At 41.1% G+C, this 20959-nt stretch overlaps 1 protein-coding gene across 1 annotated transcript in view; it reads right to left on the bottom strand.

Annotated features, from left to right (window-relative positions):
- The window catches only part of cntnap2a (contactin associated protein 2a), a 137987-nt gene that overhangs the window by 28945 nt on the left and 88083 nt on the right, over positions 1-20959 (bottom strand). Inside the window, exons 15-17 of the mRNA XM_028433048.1 lie at positions 13945-14101; positions 10556-10683; positions 2129-2299 (exon numbers count right to left, since the gene is read on the bottom strand). Coding sequence (XP_028288849.1) covers positions 2129-2299; positions 10556-10683; positions 13945-14101 — 456 coding nt within the window. The remainder of the gene's footprint in view (positions 1-2128; positions 2300-10555; positions 10684-13944; positions 14102-20959) is intronic.

Below are 20959 nucleotides of genomic sequence, written 5' to 3'. Positions count from 1 at the left end.
AGGTCAGGGAGACATCTGACAAAGCTGCACTCAACTTTAGATGTAAACGTTGTGTGTCTCCTCTCCAATAATAGTTTTATAAGCTGAGGTCTGTGCTGGGAAAGTACATTTCTCAGCTGGATACGCGACAGAAAGCATTTAGAACCTTTGGGCTAGCCTATCACTGAAAATGCAGCCTCTTTAGGACTAACAACATGGCATATGGCAAGCACTTTCCCTTGAGCCACAAAGCATCCAAGAAGTCAAGCACTTGTGTATTCGGGGATCTTTCTACTCATCCTCAGTCCTGTCAACTTCACAGACTTCTGAATGAGCCTTCACTCCTGCCTCTCAAATGTGTGTATGCTTCCTTCCTAAAATTATGATTCAAAGAGGAACAGTGTCCCCTGATGACTTTCAGTCCACTGAGGTCACAGTGATGTGTGTTTTGTACAAGATTTGAGAGTGTGCATTAGTGTGTGTCTATGTGCTCTGAGATGCTGCTGTGGCACAGCCGTGCTATTCTAGCTTAATGCTAGTCATTTCATGCCCTGACTGGATTGCAGCAGATAGAGTTTTTTTGCACCAGTGAGAGGGCAGAGATTATGTGTGTGTTTATGTGTGCGAGTGCGCATGCAAGTCATTTTACGACTGTGTGTCTAAACGTGTGCTCTAGGGCAAAATGCAAGATGATAGCAAGGGAGAGGAGAGAGGAAATCGATGTGGGGGCATACTGAAAGCCTCCAGAGACACACACACACACACACAACAACTGTGACAGTATCTTTGTGTGTGAGACAAAAAACACAACCCCTCTAGCACATCTCCCACAGTGCTTGCATGTACAGTACAGTTGTGTCATTTAGAATAAATGTGTACATAAATATGTGTGCCTTTATGGATGTAGAAGGAGGTTTTAGCCCACAAACCAGCAGACATAATCTCATTCAATGTAGTGGGGGCTGACAGCACTTTGGCACCAAATTCTTCCATTGACTTTGTGCCTATTCACTTCTTGGCATTTTTGTCGCAAAATGGCCGGCCGGGCTCGCCAACAGGAAATGGTCAGCAAGCGGTTTGCCACCAAATGTTCACATCCTTTTTGAATCCCAATGAAATGTAATTAGTCATCAATCGACAGCCATGCTGTGCCAGAAACCCCCTTCACAATGCAGCTCTGTAATTAAATTGAAGCCCGAGATTTTAAAACTCTTGATCAGAACGGCTCCACTGTGGCTACAGGGAATTTAATTTGAAATACTGGAACATGATCACAGAAATCTGCTGCATGACATGTCAATCATACATCTCATAAGAGTGGTGAAAAGCTGTCCCATTTTTTGGTATTTAAAATGGTTGTTTCTCCTCTCCTATCTCGCCACCTCCGGCCATGTTTTATGGCACTATAGGGTATAGGGTAATAATACATAATGGAAGCTCAGGTGCTGATGAGGAGTCCTGAGAAAATCAGATATTACTTTGTATTGAAACGTTTTTCTGTACTCTTCCTCCATTGGCCGAGAAGTTAAAACTAGCATCAAGTCACTGTTTGTGTTACTAAACATTAAAAAGTAGTGAGTCATTTTTTTCTAATTCTGCTAATGCATATAATATGTTTATACGCACACACACACGAGTGAAATCATAAACATATAAATGATCCATTTCACAGGCTCCGTCAGTGTGTTGGTGTATGTTTGCACATGTGGTGGAAGGATTTGTGAGGTGCTCTGTAAAATTTAAATGCTTCCACTTACAAGAATGTTGGTATAAGAGAGAGAGAGAGAGAGAGAGAGAGAGAGAGAGAGAGAGAATGAGTGTGCATGTGTGTGTGTGTGTGAGAAAGAGCTTGTGTTATGTCATCCTTGAAAATGGGTGATTTAGTTAAACAGAGGTTCATAATGGACATAATTATTGCACACACCAATTACCTTAAATAAATGATTGCTCTCTCTTGCAATCACACAAAGCATATGCTATAATCAGGAAGGTAAATGACTGTTCCTGATGTGTGTGTGGGTGTGTGTCACAGGTTGCAGCCGACACACTTAGATGGACAGCCGGATGAAACCTCACGCTAGGCTAGATAAAGACTCAGAGAAGAAGAGAGACAAGCATAGAGGAACAACTCTCACACACACGCTCTTACATTTGAGCTCCAAGCGAATGAAGTCAGTGTTTCCCAGGTTTTCCAGGAAGACGCCGTAGGGTGCGCTTGTCTTGAAATAGAAGGAAATGTCAGCACTGGTCTCCCCCTGAAATGTGGCGAAGTGAAGGTAGGATGACGGAGTGGTGAAGGATGCAGCGTTCCAGTAGTTATCTGTGAAAAAAACAAAAAAAAACAAAGCTGAACTATTATAAACAGCTCTCTTGTTTCAATTCACAAAACTATGAATTTGTATTCACATTCTGTCATTTTAGCATAACATGTGTGCATGATTTCATATTTTTATTTGATCATTAAAAAAGAGTTTATTTCTTTTAAATGAGGGACTGAGAAGGAGACAAAGTGGACAAAAGTGATGTTTGATAACTTTTTTCCATGACATCTGAATGAGGAGAAATCAGCGGCAGCTAATGAAGACAAAGGAGCCGCACGCTAAACAGCTGCTGATGAATTATCAGACGGTGGTTGATGAAGTGACTTCTCGGCTGTCTCCTCCTGCCTCGCCATGTCTCTGTCTTGCTCCTATCACTCAAGGAAGATGAGGAGCAGTGGAGTGGACAGCTGAGCAGAAAAGACAGAGGCAGTGCAAGGGTACACATGTCCACACACACACACACCACACACACACCACACCACACCACACACCACACACACACCACACCACCACACACACACACACACACACACACACACACACACACACACACACGCACACACACACACACACACACACACACACACACACACACACACACTCTCCCGATGGTGTCTTTGTGATTACTGTGTTTGAAGTTGGAATACTGTTCAATTCTCAATGGAAAGCGCAGCCAATTTCTGAGCAGGGTTAAATCACAACTGCACTGGAGGATGCCTGCAGAGGCCGCAGAAACAAATATGTGTTTGCAGAAGATAGGAGAGTCAGGGCCACATAGCTGCCAACATTAGAATGTGTAATCAGTGACTAGTTACTAAGAAATTGTTGGTTGATTGAAGTTAGAATAACGATGGGAATGGGAATTTCCTGAGCTGTCTGGGCTGCATAAACAACACCAGCCCCCGCAGTACAAACATTACAACAACACTACAAACACAAGGATGACACGAAAAGTTTCATGTTTGTGGATTTGTATTTGTATGCCCTGAATGAGGCCATGAGAGTTTCAACCAAGGGAGAAGTTATAGAAGGATATAGGCCAGGATATAGGAACACAGCTCAAACAAAAAGTGAGTGGATAAAGAAAAAAAGGAGTTCAAAGGGGATCCATGGTGTGAGAACCAAAACAAAGGGAAAAAATTAGGGGGTTGACAGAGGCTGAGCGTTGCAGAGAAAACAAGATTAGAGGAGGCAACACTGAAGCCAAATCATGAACCTCTGATTGCCCTGATGCCAGATTCACAGATGCAACTGGTTGGCTGGGCTCTGTGGCACATTTATCACCCCCATATTGAAATGTTTACCCCAAACAAATGTTTCAAAATCACATCCAACGCATAAATGTCTCCCCTGACTGTTACACACGATAAATGTTACACTATTTATCATGATGATGCTTAAAAAGGCCATGTATTTAAAGTCAAAGAGTTTAAAAGGAGCAGCCGTGGTGCCCACCACACACAAGGCGACTATATAAGACAGGCAGGCCATGTGGTGTGTTGTATTTAACACGTACAGTACATTATAGATTATAGATGTCAATGGTTAGTGAAGGACGCGTCTATGCGTCTATTTACAAACTAAATCTGAAGTGGTTTTCTTGACAGGCCGTCTTTTTCCTCATTAATTGGTTGTCATGGTAATGCGAAGGCAGACATTGTCCCTCCTTCTGGTTGCCCTTGGGCTCTTTGTGTGGTGCTCAAGTGTGCACAATGTGGGCTATAGCCAAGCATTCCTCAGGTTTGCTTTTTACTTTATCTTGCTGAGGCATTCGATTGTTGGAGGATTCATTCACGAGGAGATATTTAAGAGACTGCTGTTCGTTTGCTTTCTGTTTTGAACAAATGTCTGATGACTTCGAGAATCTTATTCTGCTCGGTAAAGTCCTCTAATATCTCTATTTCTGGTTTTCCTTGTTTGAACACCATGAATATAAGAATAGAATGAGGCAAACAAAGAAATGCTGGTGAAAAGAGCCACCATCTGGAGAAGAAAACCACCAGCAGTTAGCAGCTGGTAATGACGCAAAGGCCACTCGGTGCTCACTCACACACTGATTAAAAATACAAACACTGGACTCACTTCAGTCTCCAGCAACACAACCACCATGTTTAAAGCAGATCAGACTGTTCTGTGGTTTAAACCCAAGGGAAAATGTTTAAGAAGCAGCTCCACCTCTTCTTAAATTGTTGTGTTTTGTATACATTTCACATATCCATCAACTCATTTAATTGGAACACTGTGTTACACTAAACACAGGAAAAAAACCATGGAGCTCTGCAGTATCCCACAGGGATATGTAAAAAAAAAAGAAAAAAAGCCCAGCCCACTGAAGTGTAAAAGCCGACATGATGTGAGCTACGGTTGGAGGTGAAGTTTGGGTCTGAAAGCCAACTAGATGATTCATCTGTCTATGCTTGACCAGATGGGTTACATGCCAGAACCAGCAGATGGTGAGGATGACTGACTGCACTGTCTCAGGTCATTAAGCCACAAATACACATGCACACACAAGCATGCATGTATAATACAGTACATGTGCATACACCAATGGAAATACAAATTAATGCATCGGCCGAGGAGACTGCACTCGCAGGTCGTCCTCACACATTCTGCATGCACGCTTTCTGAGGCGTTTAATATCACTTAAATTCACATTATTAAGGATCTCAGGTCTGGAATATTTATTATTAAATCTCGCCTAATATAAAATTCACTTGCTACTTGATCTGTAACTTACTTCAGTGGGATGTTTCATCAAAATAACTAAGAATAGCCGAATTTAACAAGAACTGCAGCAGCACCTATGCTGAAAGGTCACACCTCTGCCTTGCCCCTAGGGGCACAGATCACAGATCAGAGTGTTGATTCAAATACCTCAACCTCCGGTATATACGTCTGCAACACGTTGAACTGTGGCACACCAAGCATATATTTCTTCCTCACTCACTTTTTTTTAAATTTCCACCGAGACCTGTATTTCATCTCATTTCTGTAATTGAGCCATCTGTGGCATGTAATTTTATGGTCTAGGTACTGTATATTCACATTAAATGTAGCGTTTGAGTCTTCAGGTAATTAGCCAAGCGTCTGTCATTTGAGACCTGCAAAGCCTTTATCAATCTCACTGTGTAATTAAGCTGCTTGTCACACATTTTTAGCACCAAACCTTCAGAGTTTTATCTGTATCATCATCAGACGGATGTACTATAAGGCTAACACTGGCTGTGGGCTTTGATTAACATACATAAATGACTAAATATTAGGACATGAGTCTAGATAATTGGATTATCTGGGCCATTCCACACCTGGAAATATGAAAGTTTCTTATTTTTGCAAATTTGTACTTTAATTTCACAGTAAAATTATCCACCACCTTCCTGTTGTCATCGCCTACACTTCACATCAGTTTATCTTTACACAGGAGAATGTCTTATGTTGGCATCTGGTGAACCTCATAGTTCCTCCAGCTGTCCTTAAACAAAAATACACTCATTTGAGTGAATGTAGAGTTAAAGCCTGGACCGAGGAGGAGCACTGTGCATATAAAACTGTATCATATGTATAAAATGATACATAATTGAATGATTAACACATGAAAAGATACATTTGAATTCAGCAGGCGCACAGTGTATGAATGACATCAATTACAAAGACATGGGCATATGAACATGACAAATGGATACAAAGCAATTAATTAGTTTTGAACTATCATAGGTGACCCATGTAGGCTTTCATTTGTTCATTCACAAAGCCAGGCGTGCTTCATAGCAGGTGCAAGGCTTCATAAAAGCAGAATACATATATATATATATTCTGCTTTGCTTCATTTGCTATCTTTTATTTTCATTCCCATCTATTAAAATGTCCAAACCCTTTTAACATCAATAAATGGGACTAATTCCTCTCTGTCTGGCTGTGACTGTACAGTCTGCCATTAAACTAGCCATGGAAATGGGCTTCATTAACACTCTAACACGTACACACACGTGTGCGCGCGCACACACACACAAAGTTGCACTCTTACTTGCTTTTGTCTCTACTGCAGAAAATGAACAGAAATACACACACACACACACACACACACATAAGTACCTCTTTACTGAAACTTTCCCTGACTGCTCAAGACATTAGTCATTTGCCTATGAAAACCCATTATATGGCAGCCAATCGTCATTGCTCTTACTGAGGCAGAGCTCCGTGCACAGTATGAGAAGCATCAATCATACACAGAGTACCTACTCACGTGTGAAATTTTTAATATACACTTAATATGCCTTAATGGGCCAGAGTATTATATATGCTCCATGTTCCAGTGTCTTGGCCAGCACTATGGCAAACATGCCTCAAAGTCGTCTTCATTTGAAAGTTTGTTAATTTGGTCGCTCAATATAAAAGAGGATAACTCTCTTTGTCTCTCTCTCTCTCACACACACACACACAGACAGGGATGCCAGTGAAAGACATGGACAATCTGGCTTCTTCCAAGTGACAGAAAGATCCATCTTTAGTAATTGTGTTTGCCACACTGCTACATGATAGACCCACAGACACAAACAGATGTGATGTCATGGGTCATTAAATCATGGTTTGTTTGTATGTTGGCAGGTCTGTGATGAAGGGACATTAGTGAGAAAGGCACCAGGTTGTTGATGAAGGGACCATAATGAGGGTGACACCGGGGGAACAGGAGGGGCAGGCGTTCTGTCATGTTCTGCACCCTCGACAGAACCAGGCCACTTCCTGTCTGCGGAATCAAGGAAAGGACTGATAGAAGACAAACATGAATTAAAGAATCCTGCATGTGAGTGATGAGTATTTGTGGTCACAATCTTTTGTAACTTAAATGCAGCAATATCGCTCTATAAAGGAGGCACAATTCATGAGTCCATTGAAAATGCAGAGATGCATTCTATTATTCATTTTATGGTGATAAATGAGCAGCCAATACACTTCTTTATGAAGCATTATTATTGTAATGGTCATGCTGCCTTGCACTAAAGATTAAATCCATGTTTGCTTTTTCTCTCCATAAAATATTATTTCCACAAACCCTCTCTGGTAATTTATTATAGTGCAGAAACCTAACATTACTTATTCTCTTTACAGTTTTAATCTATTGTTCCTAGGAGATAGAAGAGAGTTTGGAACATGCAGAAGAAATCTCAAAACATCTCAATGCATAATAATTTTCATAGGGGTCGGATGTGTTGTCATGTAGCCCTAAAAAATGGCAGAGGAACTTGTTGTGGAAGAGAGAAGTCAGATGTAAGATCACAGAAGCAAGCCTTCCCTAACTTCTCCCATTTGCAGCAAGTTTCTCCACAATTAGTTTTAGCTACAACCTCATGAGGAATGTGATGCTCTGACCACAGCATGGGCTGAGTTTCATGGAAGGAGAATCGGACAATATTATAATGCTGCAGAATGAGTGAGCATCTTCCAGCTGACCCACAGTCCCACAGAGAGCAATGTGCCAACACTGATTAGAAGAATAGACAGGAAGAAAAACAACATGGATTAAACTGCCTCTCAGTGTGTATGTGTGTGTTCTGCAGTATCTGGTGTTTACCTACAATCTAAACTATTGGGACTTGACTGAACAGAATAAAAGGATGAGAGGATGAGTGTTGAGATGACTTCAGATACCTTTATCTGGCCACATGCATGCACACACACACACACACACAGACACACACACACACAGACACACAGACACACACAGACACACAGTAATATTCCACAATAGAAAGACAGCCCAGATAACCCAACATTTTCTCTGAATGATTTGCGCAATGCGTTATTTTCACACTCAAGTGGAACCCCAGAATAACAATGTGTCCAATTGTACTCAGCTATGCTTGAAGTAGTTTCTCTTGTTCTCTCTTTTGATAGTGTTTAATTAAAGCTCTGTTCAAACCATCAACAGCAAGCAGTCAAAAGAGGTTTTCCAAAAGTTTCGCTAACTATCTCTGAATGCATTGTACAGTGTAGAACAATAATAATGCTTCATTTCCACAGGGGTTCAGGTGAAGAAACATTTCTTCTACATGAGGAGCAAGAAGATAATTAAAACTAACTCTTTTTTCTCCGAATGTAGATCTTCTATTTGCATGTTACAGTAAAATAAAACAACTTATAAATCATCTCACCGGCCATCTTTGTGCAATTTCAGTCAACCTTAAACCATTGTGGTTTTGTGTATAGTGCCTGGATGTGTGTGGTGAACTCCAATGAGGGGTGAAATTGTGGTGAAGCTGGTACATGTTTACTGCACCATAAAAACCCTTCCACAGGATGTGACAGAGAACGGCTGCCTGACTGTAAGGTGCAGCTATGACAAGTGGAGTGCAGCAAACTATGTGAGGTAATAACAATCATTAAGTGTTTCCTGCTTTGAGTGAGTGAGTATTTTTAACTTGCATGTAATATAAAAGTCTCTGGTGCTCAAATCCTTTTGGGCTGCTGTGAAATGCACATTATACAGTCAATTGAAAGAAGTAATTCTGCTGTGAATGTATAAGTGGAGCAAGCTTCACGGTACTTTGCTACTATACATCCTCCTCTATATATACACCTTAATCAGTAGTGCTGGAGACAGCTTACTCTGGCTTGGTTTTTTATGAATAATTCTCAGGGAGTGCAGAAAATGTAATAAGGTCTTACATGGCAATCCTGATGCACAAGATGGTCTGTTACACTGAAATCAGTCCATTGCAAGGCAGCTTCAACCAACAACAATCAACAAGGGAAACACAACGAGCTGCTGAGAATCTTAGAACGCTAACAGTTAGCATGTCCTTGAAAATATGGCAATCTAAGGCTACGTTCAGACTACAACGCTGGAGTGACATGAAGCCTGGCAAAACGGATTTGTGTGAGTTTTGGGTCTCACATGCCTCACAGGAAGTCAGCGGGCTACAGCAGGCAACAGCCAAGCAGGCTTGTAAGTTAAGCACCTCAATTTCAACTTGAACAGATGGCATGTGGCGGTATGGTGGCGCCATTAGTCCTGTCCCCTCACAGCAAGATGATTCCTAGTTTGAGTCTGGGGCCTGTCTGTGTGGAGTTTGCCTGTTCTCCCTGTGGCTGTGTGGGTTTTTTACAGGTACTCCGGCTTCCTCCCACAAACCAAAGACATGCACGTAAGGGTAACTGGGGATTGACAGCCGGGACAGGCTCCAGCAGGTTGTAAGCACAGCAGCACCTCTTTCTCTCTTTAAATTCTTTCCTAACATGTATATTTATTCCATGTAACAGAGTCACTGATTTCAGAATTCATTGCTGGAATACCGCTAATGGTTTGTTCAGACATTTTGTGACATCAAATAAAAAAAGAAGTCCTTTGCTTCCTCTGACTCTTCAAAAAGCTGCACTCAATGTCAAAAGGAGAATTTTAATAAGAGCTGTATTAGAGAGACTGGAGGTGTTCTCTCGATTCAACCTTTGATGAGCCCTTCACAAAGGTTATGCAGTCTTGTCTCTACAACCAGCTGATAATTATTTTGAAAATGAAACCACTCCTCTCCCACAGCCGACTTAGAGAAGGTCATTAATGCGCATATTTCTTCTCAATTAGGCCACTGTAACTGCAGGCCTCCTGCCTCACTCCGGGCTCCCCTTCTTTTACACTTGCAGCTAATCCACTGTGCTCACCACCACCCTGTGCAGGCGCCTTTAAGGTCTGAAGTTTGCTACATGATCTTACCTGATAATTATAAAGCCTGTGCTTTATAAACACATAAAATGTGACGGAGTTCTGATCTTTTTACTGAGCCACAGTGGCATCCTCGTGCTGATCCCTGCTGTGTGTTAAACATGTTCTAACATTGTTTTTCCAACACATATTCATGTTTTTATTAAACAAAATAAACACTGACTGCCTGTGTGCCACTGGTTGTATAAGGGCTGTATCAGTTATTTTAGTCAGGAATTCATTTGCAAATTAATTTTCTCAATTATTAAATCACTTTGGGAAATACATGCTAATCAGTTTCCTCCACTGTGCCTCCTTTAAAGCCTTTTGCCGCCCTGTCTCTGAACCACAGTGCTCCTCATACTGGAATAACTGGAACCAGCAAACGTTTTGCCTGAAATAATGCATCCTCAGAAGAGCTGCCAATTCATCTTCTGTAACCACATTAAGGGTTTGTACCTCAAGCACTTTTATGTTAATCATCTGTTCAGTGTGTGGTCCCTCATTATCTATGATGTTAATAGATCCTACATCGCTCAGAATAGTAAGCACTACTTACTATCTCCTTGGCAACGGAGGGGTCCAACAGTTAGCCTGGCCTCAGAGCCTGGTCTGTTTGTGTCACCGATGGCAACCTGGCTCACCGGCAGGTTTTCTTTATAAACCAAGAGACCCGAATCTTCTCTCCTGTCAGAAAAAAAATCTGCATTACATCACCTTTTTAAAATCCACTTTTAAAACATATGAAACACTGTTCACAGCTGTGACATCACTGCTATCTTTGAAAAATAAGACAATGGAAAACATGTGCATGTCTCAGCAGCGATCTCTGGCTTGTAAAAAAAGATGTTCATAACTGTGCGACAACTGTTTTTTCACTAACTTAAGATGTGTTAAGTTATGCATAATTAAGAGAATAGTTCCTTCCAGTGACAGGAGTGTGCCCCTGCAGGTCACTAGCTGTCTGCCTCGGTGTCACCTGCTTCCTTAAAAGTTACATTTTTTTGTTTATTATGTGCTTCAGTGCAGTTTGCTTGAGCCAAAAGTCCACTTTGAACTGAGCAGCTTTAGAAACAACAACTTTTTTAAACATACATATATAGGTAACTGGGTATATCGTATCCGAGGCTTTCACTGCACACATCTTCAGCACATGCTTGCTGTGGAGTCTCTCTTCCTATAGCTAGGCTGTCAGCGAGGAGCAAAAATGCTTCACGGTCAGATTGATGCACCAGTCAAGGATATTCCACCCAGACCTGCAAGGTCTCTGTGTGTGTTGCATGTGCCTGGGACAAGATAGTCTCAAAGCTAAATGAGTGCCTCTCCTTGCTCTAGATTAATAACCTCCATGCACTTCACTTCATCTGGAGCTGCACTTGTTACAGGTACATCTCCCACTGCAAGATCTTTATCAAATACCTGTACTCCGCACCTCTACCATCACTTCCTATTCTATGTTTTTTTCTTTTGCTTTCTGAGCACCTGACATGTTGGTGTTATGTAGTTCCGCTGTAGCCATGCAGGGAGGACTTGAGTTTATTGTCAATTTTGTGTGCATATTTCTGCTTTTTTGAGCTTAACATGACTGTTGCAACCGTCACTTTAATTTAAGGGTTAAGTTAGCAGATAAAAAAACAGTGTAAGGTTATATGTCGTCATGCTGGCCAGCAATTTACTGGAAAGACAAACACTTGTAGGCATCACATTAAATTGAAATGAAAACAAAAGTGAAAAAAGAACAATTCATGTCATTGTGCATGAAACAATTGAAAATGATATGACTTATGTAGCGTCACAGGATGAGACTGAGTTGTTATATCTGACTGACATTGACTGTTCTGGGCTGAATGTGGCCAGGCTCTCTCAACTCTCTGTCTGTGTACACAACCCCCTCCTCATCTGAGATCCTGATGTAAATACTCAATTACAAAGAGACAAACCCTTGTTTTGTTTTGTCCACAATACATGAAAAAAGCAGCCCATGACTATGAATATACAATCCTGAACTAATCTATTTACCTGAAAGATTGCATTGCAGTAATAGACTGCTTTTTTCTTGTTATTTGAACGTAATAATTATAATTTGTTAGTGTTATTTCTGTGTAAATGAGAAGCTTCAAGATGACATCAATGCAATTAAACATAGATCAAACAATTAATCACATTCTCTTGCTATCCATGATACTGTAACCACGCTTAAACATTAGATACTTAAATTTAAATATTCTACATTCTTCACAGAACTTCATTCTAATTATTTGCCATCTGAAATGAAGCTGTTACAGATCTAATACACAGCTGTGACTATGGATGTGTGTATACACATATGTGTGTGTGTTTCCAAAAATATGGGTAATGAGTGGAAACAGTTATATCAGTAATATTTCAAAAACTCACTCAGCCAAACAATGAGACATTAATGCATACGATATTAATGGATGAAACAAGACAGGGAAAGACTTATTTGTAATCTCATCAGTTTCAGAGTTGAGTACGGAGACATGAAAGCAAATGAAATCTCTTCTTCTTGCTAACCTTCAGTAATTACTCACAAACATACAGCACCCCCACACACACACAGAGCCAGGAATGCAATTGGTTTTAATGAGAATATCCATCAGCTGGTTAAAAGAGCTTTGAAACACAAACTGTTGCTTCTGGAGGCAGACAACCCTCATAAATAAACACATCATTGATGGTGGCATTCATCATTCAGTCACCGCAGCCTTTGAAGTTAGATGCCTCTTCAGACGGCACAGCTAAGCCTAAGAGTCTGTACCACAAACATTAGCATCACTGACAAACTTAGTTTCATCAAAACTTCCCTGCATCGCTTATTGAATCCAGTTGAAGTAAAGTGAGCATTACTTCAGTGTTCAGGCGTGATGTTCTCAGTCGCAGGGATTCCGAGCCGTGTTATATGTGAAGGTCATACATAATGAAACTCTCTGTAACATAATGTGTACTGTTGAAAGATAATGAGCACTTAAAAGCACACGCTGACCTTTACAGTTTCATTTTTAACTCCTGTATAAACAGTCACAATAATTAATATTGTCAAAGTAAAACAGAAGTTCCTGCAGCTCCTCTCGGCAGCTGAAAACATCTGTGTGTGGGTTAACTAAATGTCAAACACGCCTCTGCCCCTGTGGAGCAGATCTTAGCAGCTACTGGAATATTGACTCAATAGGCAGAAGAGAAGAACAAATGTCTTCATTGAATATTCTGCTCATTATTGATTAGAACTAAAGTGATCTTTCACAATGTCCACCTACTGTAAGTATGAGGCACTCTCATTCTACTAAACACACTGTAAAGTCTCTCCAACAGTATTTAATCTTTAATGTGTGTCAGGAAGTCGGATCAAAAAGTGGCAGACTATAAGGTTTATATATATATATATATATATATATATATATATATATATATATATATATATATATATACTTACTTTGTGTGGCCAGGCTGTCATTACTAGATTACAGGCCACCTCTACATATTATAGGGGGAGTCAGAACTTGCAAAATTAAATAACATCACACCTACGTTGGTTTCAAGTCGTTGATTAACAGGTATTATTGAAGGCTGAGTGGTGCCAATTAACAGGTAAGTGGGTTCGGTTATTTAAAGTCACTTTTGCCTCCTGAAGTTGATTTAATTGGCTTAGGTGTCTTTGCCATGCCAGGATAAGTCTCTATTAAACAGACAGGATAGCAACATATAGGAAAATGATGTGACTACAAGCTGAGTGCAATATATTTGCTGTTCCTGTTAGAACCATGTGGAGGAGAACTGTTCATGTAATGTAAAAGTTGAAGTACTTCACTGATGACATAATCATTTTGTAACAATGTTAACTTTGTTCGAGAACCTCTGAGTGGCTTTTTTTCTTTTTAGCTGTTAGTCACCACAAAAATTAATCATAGCTTGAGTGCTACATTGACTTACCACTGTTTGGAGTCTGCATCACAGTTGCAGTCGTACTTGGGGTCGGTGCAGTTCCTGTCGATGCCACAGGCACATTTCTGGATGCCAGGCGTCGAGCCTCCCCAGTAGAAGTGCTTCTCACTGCCGCGGCCTACCCACCAAGTGTACGGGGTTCCATCTGACACACAAAACACAGACACACAAAAATCCTGTAAGTTCTCTTTACAGAGAAAAACATGGACTTCTGCAGTTCTCATTGTGTTTTTCAACAGAGGCCAAAACACAAACTTTTGCCCAGGCTCGTTAAACTTCCTATTGCAGGTGATTAATTGTAATATATTTGTTGCATTGTTAGCTGCATTGTTGCATAGCAGCTTAATCTGTCAGCACACTTTGTGTTTGTGAGTGTGGGTTCCTGTGTGTGTGTGTGTTTTAAATGAGTGGGTAAAAGGTGAAGGATCGCTGCTTCTCAATAAGAAATGTAATATTCTTTCTTTGCCTTGGATAATGCATTCTGGTATGGGACAGTAACTAGGCACAGACATGGGTGTAAATATTTTTTGGAGCTGGTAATATATCCCAATAACAGCAAGAGAGAATGAAACAATATTACATTTCCCCTCTTTATTTGAAGAAAATAAGCTGCATTGTCAATATCGCTTTGTCAAATTCCATCAGAGACAATGAAATCTCCCGAGCCATATTTTTTACAGGGTGGGGATTGAAGGTGACTTATGGTGCGTACATCAAAGCTGCATTGAGTGGTTGTGATATACCAAATTATTACACTTTTGATTTTCTAAACTTGAGTTAAATTCTGGGAAGAAGTTGCAGACATATGTGTGTGTGTGTTAGTGTGTGTTTTGCTTTGGTGACCTTTGCGTTTATTGTCCTCAGAAAGAGAATTAGCTTCATTTTCTTGAAGCCACTGTTCAGACAAGTCACTGTCAATAGGATTAACACTGCCCTCTCAAGAGACTTCACAATCCTCTGACTTTATGTGTGTACGTATGTGTGCTGTTGTCGCACTTCCATACAAGTGAGTTTAAGTCAGTTAGATCAATGGAGCAGCTCGTAGCATTCAGAAACACTTCTCAACCCATCCAGACATGAACAAAGCAACATAATCTTCATAATCTCAGTATAAATCTGTGTTTTGTCCCATGAATAGAACAGAGGGATGACCCAGAAATGTGGCGACGTGGCTGGTGTCATACCATAGGAACAACAAAAGCATCATTAAAATGGTCATATAAATGCAAAAACATGCACAATTGTGCAGAAAAGAGAATTATTGTTATTGTTATGATAATAGAATGTTAGCCAGTAATTATGTCTGATATACAGTGCATGGCAGTGGAGTGGGGGTGGCATTAAGCCTGGTGTAGAATAGTAATTTTTGCTTTTCTACACACACTTGAATTGGGTTATATTTGACTCAATTTGATGCCTGTTATCCACATATAAAACTAAATTCCCACTAAGATTGAGTCTTATCGACCACCCGTTGTACATGCAGTGTACACACCTATACACACCAGCTGTTTATGCTAGGTCATGGATAAACCTGGAGATCAACCAGTCCTTCATCATCTCTATCACCACTACCTGGCACCAGAAAGGTAAAGTGAATAATCGAGGGCTTTGTTGATAACCTACATCTTTAGAATGTAGATAACATTCTAGATGTAACATTGTCGAAAACAAGTGTCACCTTGTCTTGCCTAAAGTCTCATCCATTCTCTTGCCCTTATAAAAACACACTTCATTCCTGTCCTTGCCCTCTTAATGTTTTTCAGAGCAGTGGGAAAAAAGCAACACTATTTTAATACTAAAAACATTTACTTGACCTTTTTTTGATGATGTGTTTTTTGAGAGAAACAGGGAGAGAAGAGGAGAAGCGGAGTTGGAGTAACAGCAGGGCATCAGGTGGAATAGGAGCTATATGTATTGTGCCAGTTTAAATCTCCTGTGTGATTCACTTTTGCTCTGCCAAAACAAACAACTCAGGAGTGCAGAAAGGGAGGAAGAAGAGTGGAGAGGGAGATGAGAGCATGACAGCACGGATGGATGAAGATGTGAGAGAGGAGAGATAGAATCGTACTGGCAGAGAGTTCATATGGAGAGCTGCAGAGAGAGAAAGAGAGGGCACTGCCAGGATGAGGCTAAGCGGCGTGTTTTTGTGTGTGTATGAACAGAATGTGTGTTTGCATGTACAAAGGCCCTGGGTCTTAAAAGCAGGTGCACAGCAATTATTATTAGTCCCATAAGAGTGGGATTAGTGTTAAGAGGGGAAGCTGCATGTGTTGAGTTAGAGGCAGAAAAAAGGCCTTCATTTCTATGGCACACAGGACTCATGTCTACCATGTCCAGTCATAGCAGCATCCAACAACCAGCTTTGAGAATGATCTGCTGGATTGTGTATGTAATCCTGGCCTGCTATGAGTCCTCCATGATTCAAAGCCAAGCTATGTAAATATACCCCCCGTTTCTAATAAACTACAAATATATTTTAAATCATGAATAAATAAACACTCCAAAACTGAAATGTTGTGTGTTGTATAATCTTCCTCTCACCATCCATCCTCATCTCTTCCTATCTCTGCTGCAACAAAATCCCCCAACAAACATGTTAAATGTTCACAGGAGGAAAGAAAGCAGACATGATGGATTGATAAGGCCTAGGGTTGTGTTCCTCTTCTGTCCTCTGAGACAGCCACACAACACTACGTATTGTGATGGGTTTATCTATCTGTTATTTCAACGACACACATTCACACCTACTGGTACTCTCAACCTATTTATCTCCACTCTTATCGAGAGGTTAATGTCTACGCCTTCATCATGTCTGCTGCATAGCATTTGGGAAGTAAAGACAGATAGTGTTAACACAAAGGCACAGAGAGGAAGAGAAGGGACACAGCAGAGATATGGGGGCTGTGAGAAAGAAGAATAACGGCAGCGATGAAAAAAAGATAGAGCTGAAACACTACGGTTTCATCCCTCTCTCACAACCATCCATGTTTAAGCAAGTAATCTGATTCAAAATGTTGTATGTATACCATAGCATGTTGTAAATTGTCTGCAGCCTTCCTGGTGGTTTGTTGTTAGCTAGACCTACTTAGCACAATGCTGCTATGCTAACAGTCCAATCTGCAATTCAGCTATTTAGGAAGCTTGCTCAGGAAGTATTTAACTAAATGGTATTGTGTATGTTTTGTCTAGGAGAACTAAATAAATCAATAAATGAATCACCAATTGGTCCATGGTACACACACAGAACTCATGTCACTCATTAATGTCCTTGCATCGAACACAAGACACACTCAAGCCACACTTAGTTCTTATCAAAGGTTCATACTTCTGCCAGACTGTGAACCGAAAAGGTCAGTGGATCCAGAACGGCTCTCGACATGCTCAAAAGCTCATATCCTCTGTGTGGGAGATGATGGCTTTTCAGAAAGGTGGACAGTTGGAGCCTGAAATGCCAGAATGGCATTCATAAACATAAGATTTGGCTTGTTCATAAACCTGTCTGAGACCTCACCTTTCTGGAGCCAGTAAAAGGATGCATTATTGAGTTCTGTCTCTGACAGGTGTCTGTCAGGTGCACGGTATGCTCATTCACAGGAACATGCATGCACATGAGGATATAAACTGTTACTCTCCTCGCTTCTCTATGGGGTGTGAATGTGAATCAATACTCCTCTTTTCTCTCCTCTAACAAGAGCAGGTACTGTATTATTAAGACAGAAAAACTGGGGAAAGGAAAGTATGGTGCACACTGCTGAACTCCCGTCTTAGCAGGAAAGCAACCATCAGGAGACACAACAAAAAGGTGCAAGTCCATTCACAAATATCCTTTTCATGGGTTCTGGACAAAGACAACTCGCATGCATTTTCAATCTTTGAAAGGTTGCCCACAAAGTCGTGGATCAATTTGTCTTTGTCGGTGTAACGTCAGGTTTTGTTCTTTGTTGTCCATGTTTGTTTGCATTTGTGTTTGTTGTGGGAGAGAGCCTGGTGTCTGCACTGTCCACCTGCTAGTCTCTGTTAGCCACCTATTCTCTTAACATCTCTGTTTTTGTGGAGAAACATATTAGCTATGCCCTGGGTTCTCTATTGAGAACTGCAGATAATGCAGTGTGAGACTGTGTGTGTGTGCATTAGGGAAAAAGAAAGCATATTTGTGCCTCTTTCTTTGTCTCCAACCTTTTGTTTATCTGTACTTGTGTGTCTGTTCTCCTCTCTGCTCCTTTCAATCTGTCTCTGAGAGTTTGCCTGGCTCCCCTGTCTCTTCCTATTGTCTCAATCCTTCTCCTCTCCCTAACGACCTATCCATCAAATTACTTTGAGAAGCTCCCTACCACCTTGACCTACCTCAACTTTCCCCCCATCACATGGCCCTCACATATTTAGGCCTCATGCTCACTACCTTATCCTTGCTCTCTTATATCCTCTGGTCTCTGAGGCATCCTTCTCTTTATCTCTCTTCCTATAATGTCTTTCTGCTGTCTCTTTGCCCTCCTGGATGTCTTGCTCTACCATTTCCCCTCTCTCTTTTCTTCCTCATATCTGCCTTGCACACCTTTTCCTTGCATATCAGTTGGTCTCAGTGGCCTTTCTCTGTGCTCCATATCTGTCCATCTCCTCAACTCGTTCCTGGCATCTAATCTCTTTATGTTCTCATTAGTCCTGCTATAATCTGCCCTTTAATCCATGCTAATTGCAAACTCCCCTTGCTCTGATCCTGATCTGAAGTTGTATTTGAAACACACCACGCCTACCCTGTCTCTCTCATTTGGTTTGATCTGCAAAGGGCTACAATGCATACCAAAATATCAAATGCCTGTGATCCGCAAGTCCTTGGAAATTGTGCACCGTGGCTGAGAAATACAGCTCAGAATATGATAAGAGATCATAAAGGTGTCACCACTACTCATGCTATAGAGACACAAGCCACTGTCATACAAACACTGAGGTTAAAATTCCTGCTTTATTCTGCCTTAGCTCTCCTCTTGTTTAATAACATAGACCTAAAACTAAAGTGGCATGATGCTTGGCTAGGTGTGTGCTTTCAAAATACATGTGATCTGTGCTATGCATCGTGTTTTCTAGTGGGTGTTTCACAGTGCCAACTCGGCCATTCACACAGTGATGCGATGCTGGCTCAGAGGTGCATGAAATGCTCCACCATAGAGCACAACAACAGGGCCAAAACAAGCAAGCTGTGTGAATGGGGGGTAAAGTTTTAAACTACTCTACAGATTAGCAGTTAATGGCACTGATAGAAGCAGCCATGAATGTAACCAATGAACACATTTGTCATCAATGATGCACAAAACTGAATAACACTAGAAAAAAGGAAAAAACAGATTTCTTGCACAAGCTGGAAAAAGAAGCTCATTCATTTGGTTATGGCAGGAAGAGGTTAAAAAAAACGCTGCTGTGTGCAGTGGAAGCAATGTGAGGCGAGACATCTTTGTCGCCTACATGGGAACACACAGCACACAGACTGGGGAAGGATAATGAGTTATTTCAACAGTTTCTACCTCAGAGCACCCAGAACAGGATCCACCTCCCTGATGGTCCTGAGGCCAAACCTGTTTCCCGCACCCACTGCTACGCTCTAGTAACTGCACTCTGTGTACCGCCGCACCCGTCTACAACTCTTCACAGGTCATCTGTCCATTAAATGAAAAACACCTTTGAAAGAATGGCGAGGGGGGGAGGGACAGAAAATTAATATCAATGGTTGTGCCTCTAATTGGCTTGTCTGCGTGATAAAGGGCACAATAACCAGACTCTGCAGCAAATACGCCCCCCACCACCACACACACACACACACACACACACACACACTCTACCCCCTCTTCTGAACTCCAAAATATGCACTACTATGTGTGCACACAAAAACACACACCACCAGCAGCCATTGTAACTGACGAAAGTGTAGGTTGAAGACCATAAACAACCCTAATCATCATTACTGCAGGGTAATCTCCATCAGCATGTGTGTGTCTGTGTGTTTGTGGCTATAAGTCACATTAAGTGCGGTGTCCCCTCAGGTCAAGGCCGATGGACAGATGTGTCATGTAGAAAATGGCCTCTGCCAAGACATGGTCGTTTTTCACTCTGCTTTTTTCACTCCCACCATCCATCTCCCTGTATATCTGTCCAGTTTGTCATATGGATGGGGATACAGTGAAAAACACTCATAATTACGGAGGAGGATGAACAACTGGGCATAAACAACTCCACAGAAGAGAGGGCAAAGAGGGGACAAGAGGAAGGAAGACTTTAGAAAACAATACAGAGAAGAGGCAAGAAGAGAGAGAGAGAGAGAGACAGGGAAGATGAAAAAAGAAAAGCTCAAATGATGAGGGCATGGCAAGCAGAGAGGCAGAGGTGAAGGATTAGTGGTGACAGAGATGCTCAGAGGTGGGAGAGAAAACCAGTCCCTCTGTGATTCATTGTTATATTTGAACATGACAAGAAAACTGGTGGGAGTCACAAGAAAACTCATGGCTCAAAGTGTAAAAATGCATGCTATACTTGAATTTCCACTGATCTACTGATCTTTGACTTCACATTAATTAGATAGTACTAACTCAGGAGAAGAAAACACAACAGGGCAGAAACACTGTCTGCTGTCATGTCACTTTAGCACTGAGTCAAGTCTTCATGGGGAAAAATTACAAGTGTGGTCTTGATAATTATTCAGTTTTATAAGCAATGGACATGTTCTCATTTGCTCCTTCAAGCATACACCCTTCATGTTTTCTGTAGTCGACATGCAGAGAAAATAGAGAAGTTTGAGGGCAATGAGTTTTGGGGCCTAAATACACAGCCCAATATGAAAAAACACAAATTTGGTCGATAATACATCAGCCAGCTATATGTTTATAACGGAACATATGATCTTATTGCCTGACGTCATCTGATCAAGGGACCTATACAGGCGCACAAGTCCGAGTCAGGAAGTAGGCTTGATAAAACAGTGTAGGGTTGGGTAACAATAGTCATAAAAGCAAAC

Source organism: Parambassis ranga, chromosome 20, assembly GCF_900634625.1.
Source record: "Parambassis ranga chromosome 20, fParRan2.1, whole genome shotgun sequence".
NCBI classification, from domain to species: domain Eukaryota; kingdom Metazoa; phylum Chordata; class Actinopteri; family Ambassidae; genus Parambassis; species Parambassis ranga.
Note: the sequence above shows the minus strand (reverse complement) of the source record. Positions and strands in the feature narration are given on the sequence as shown.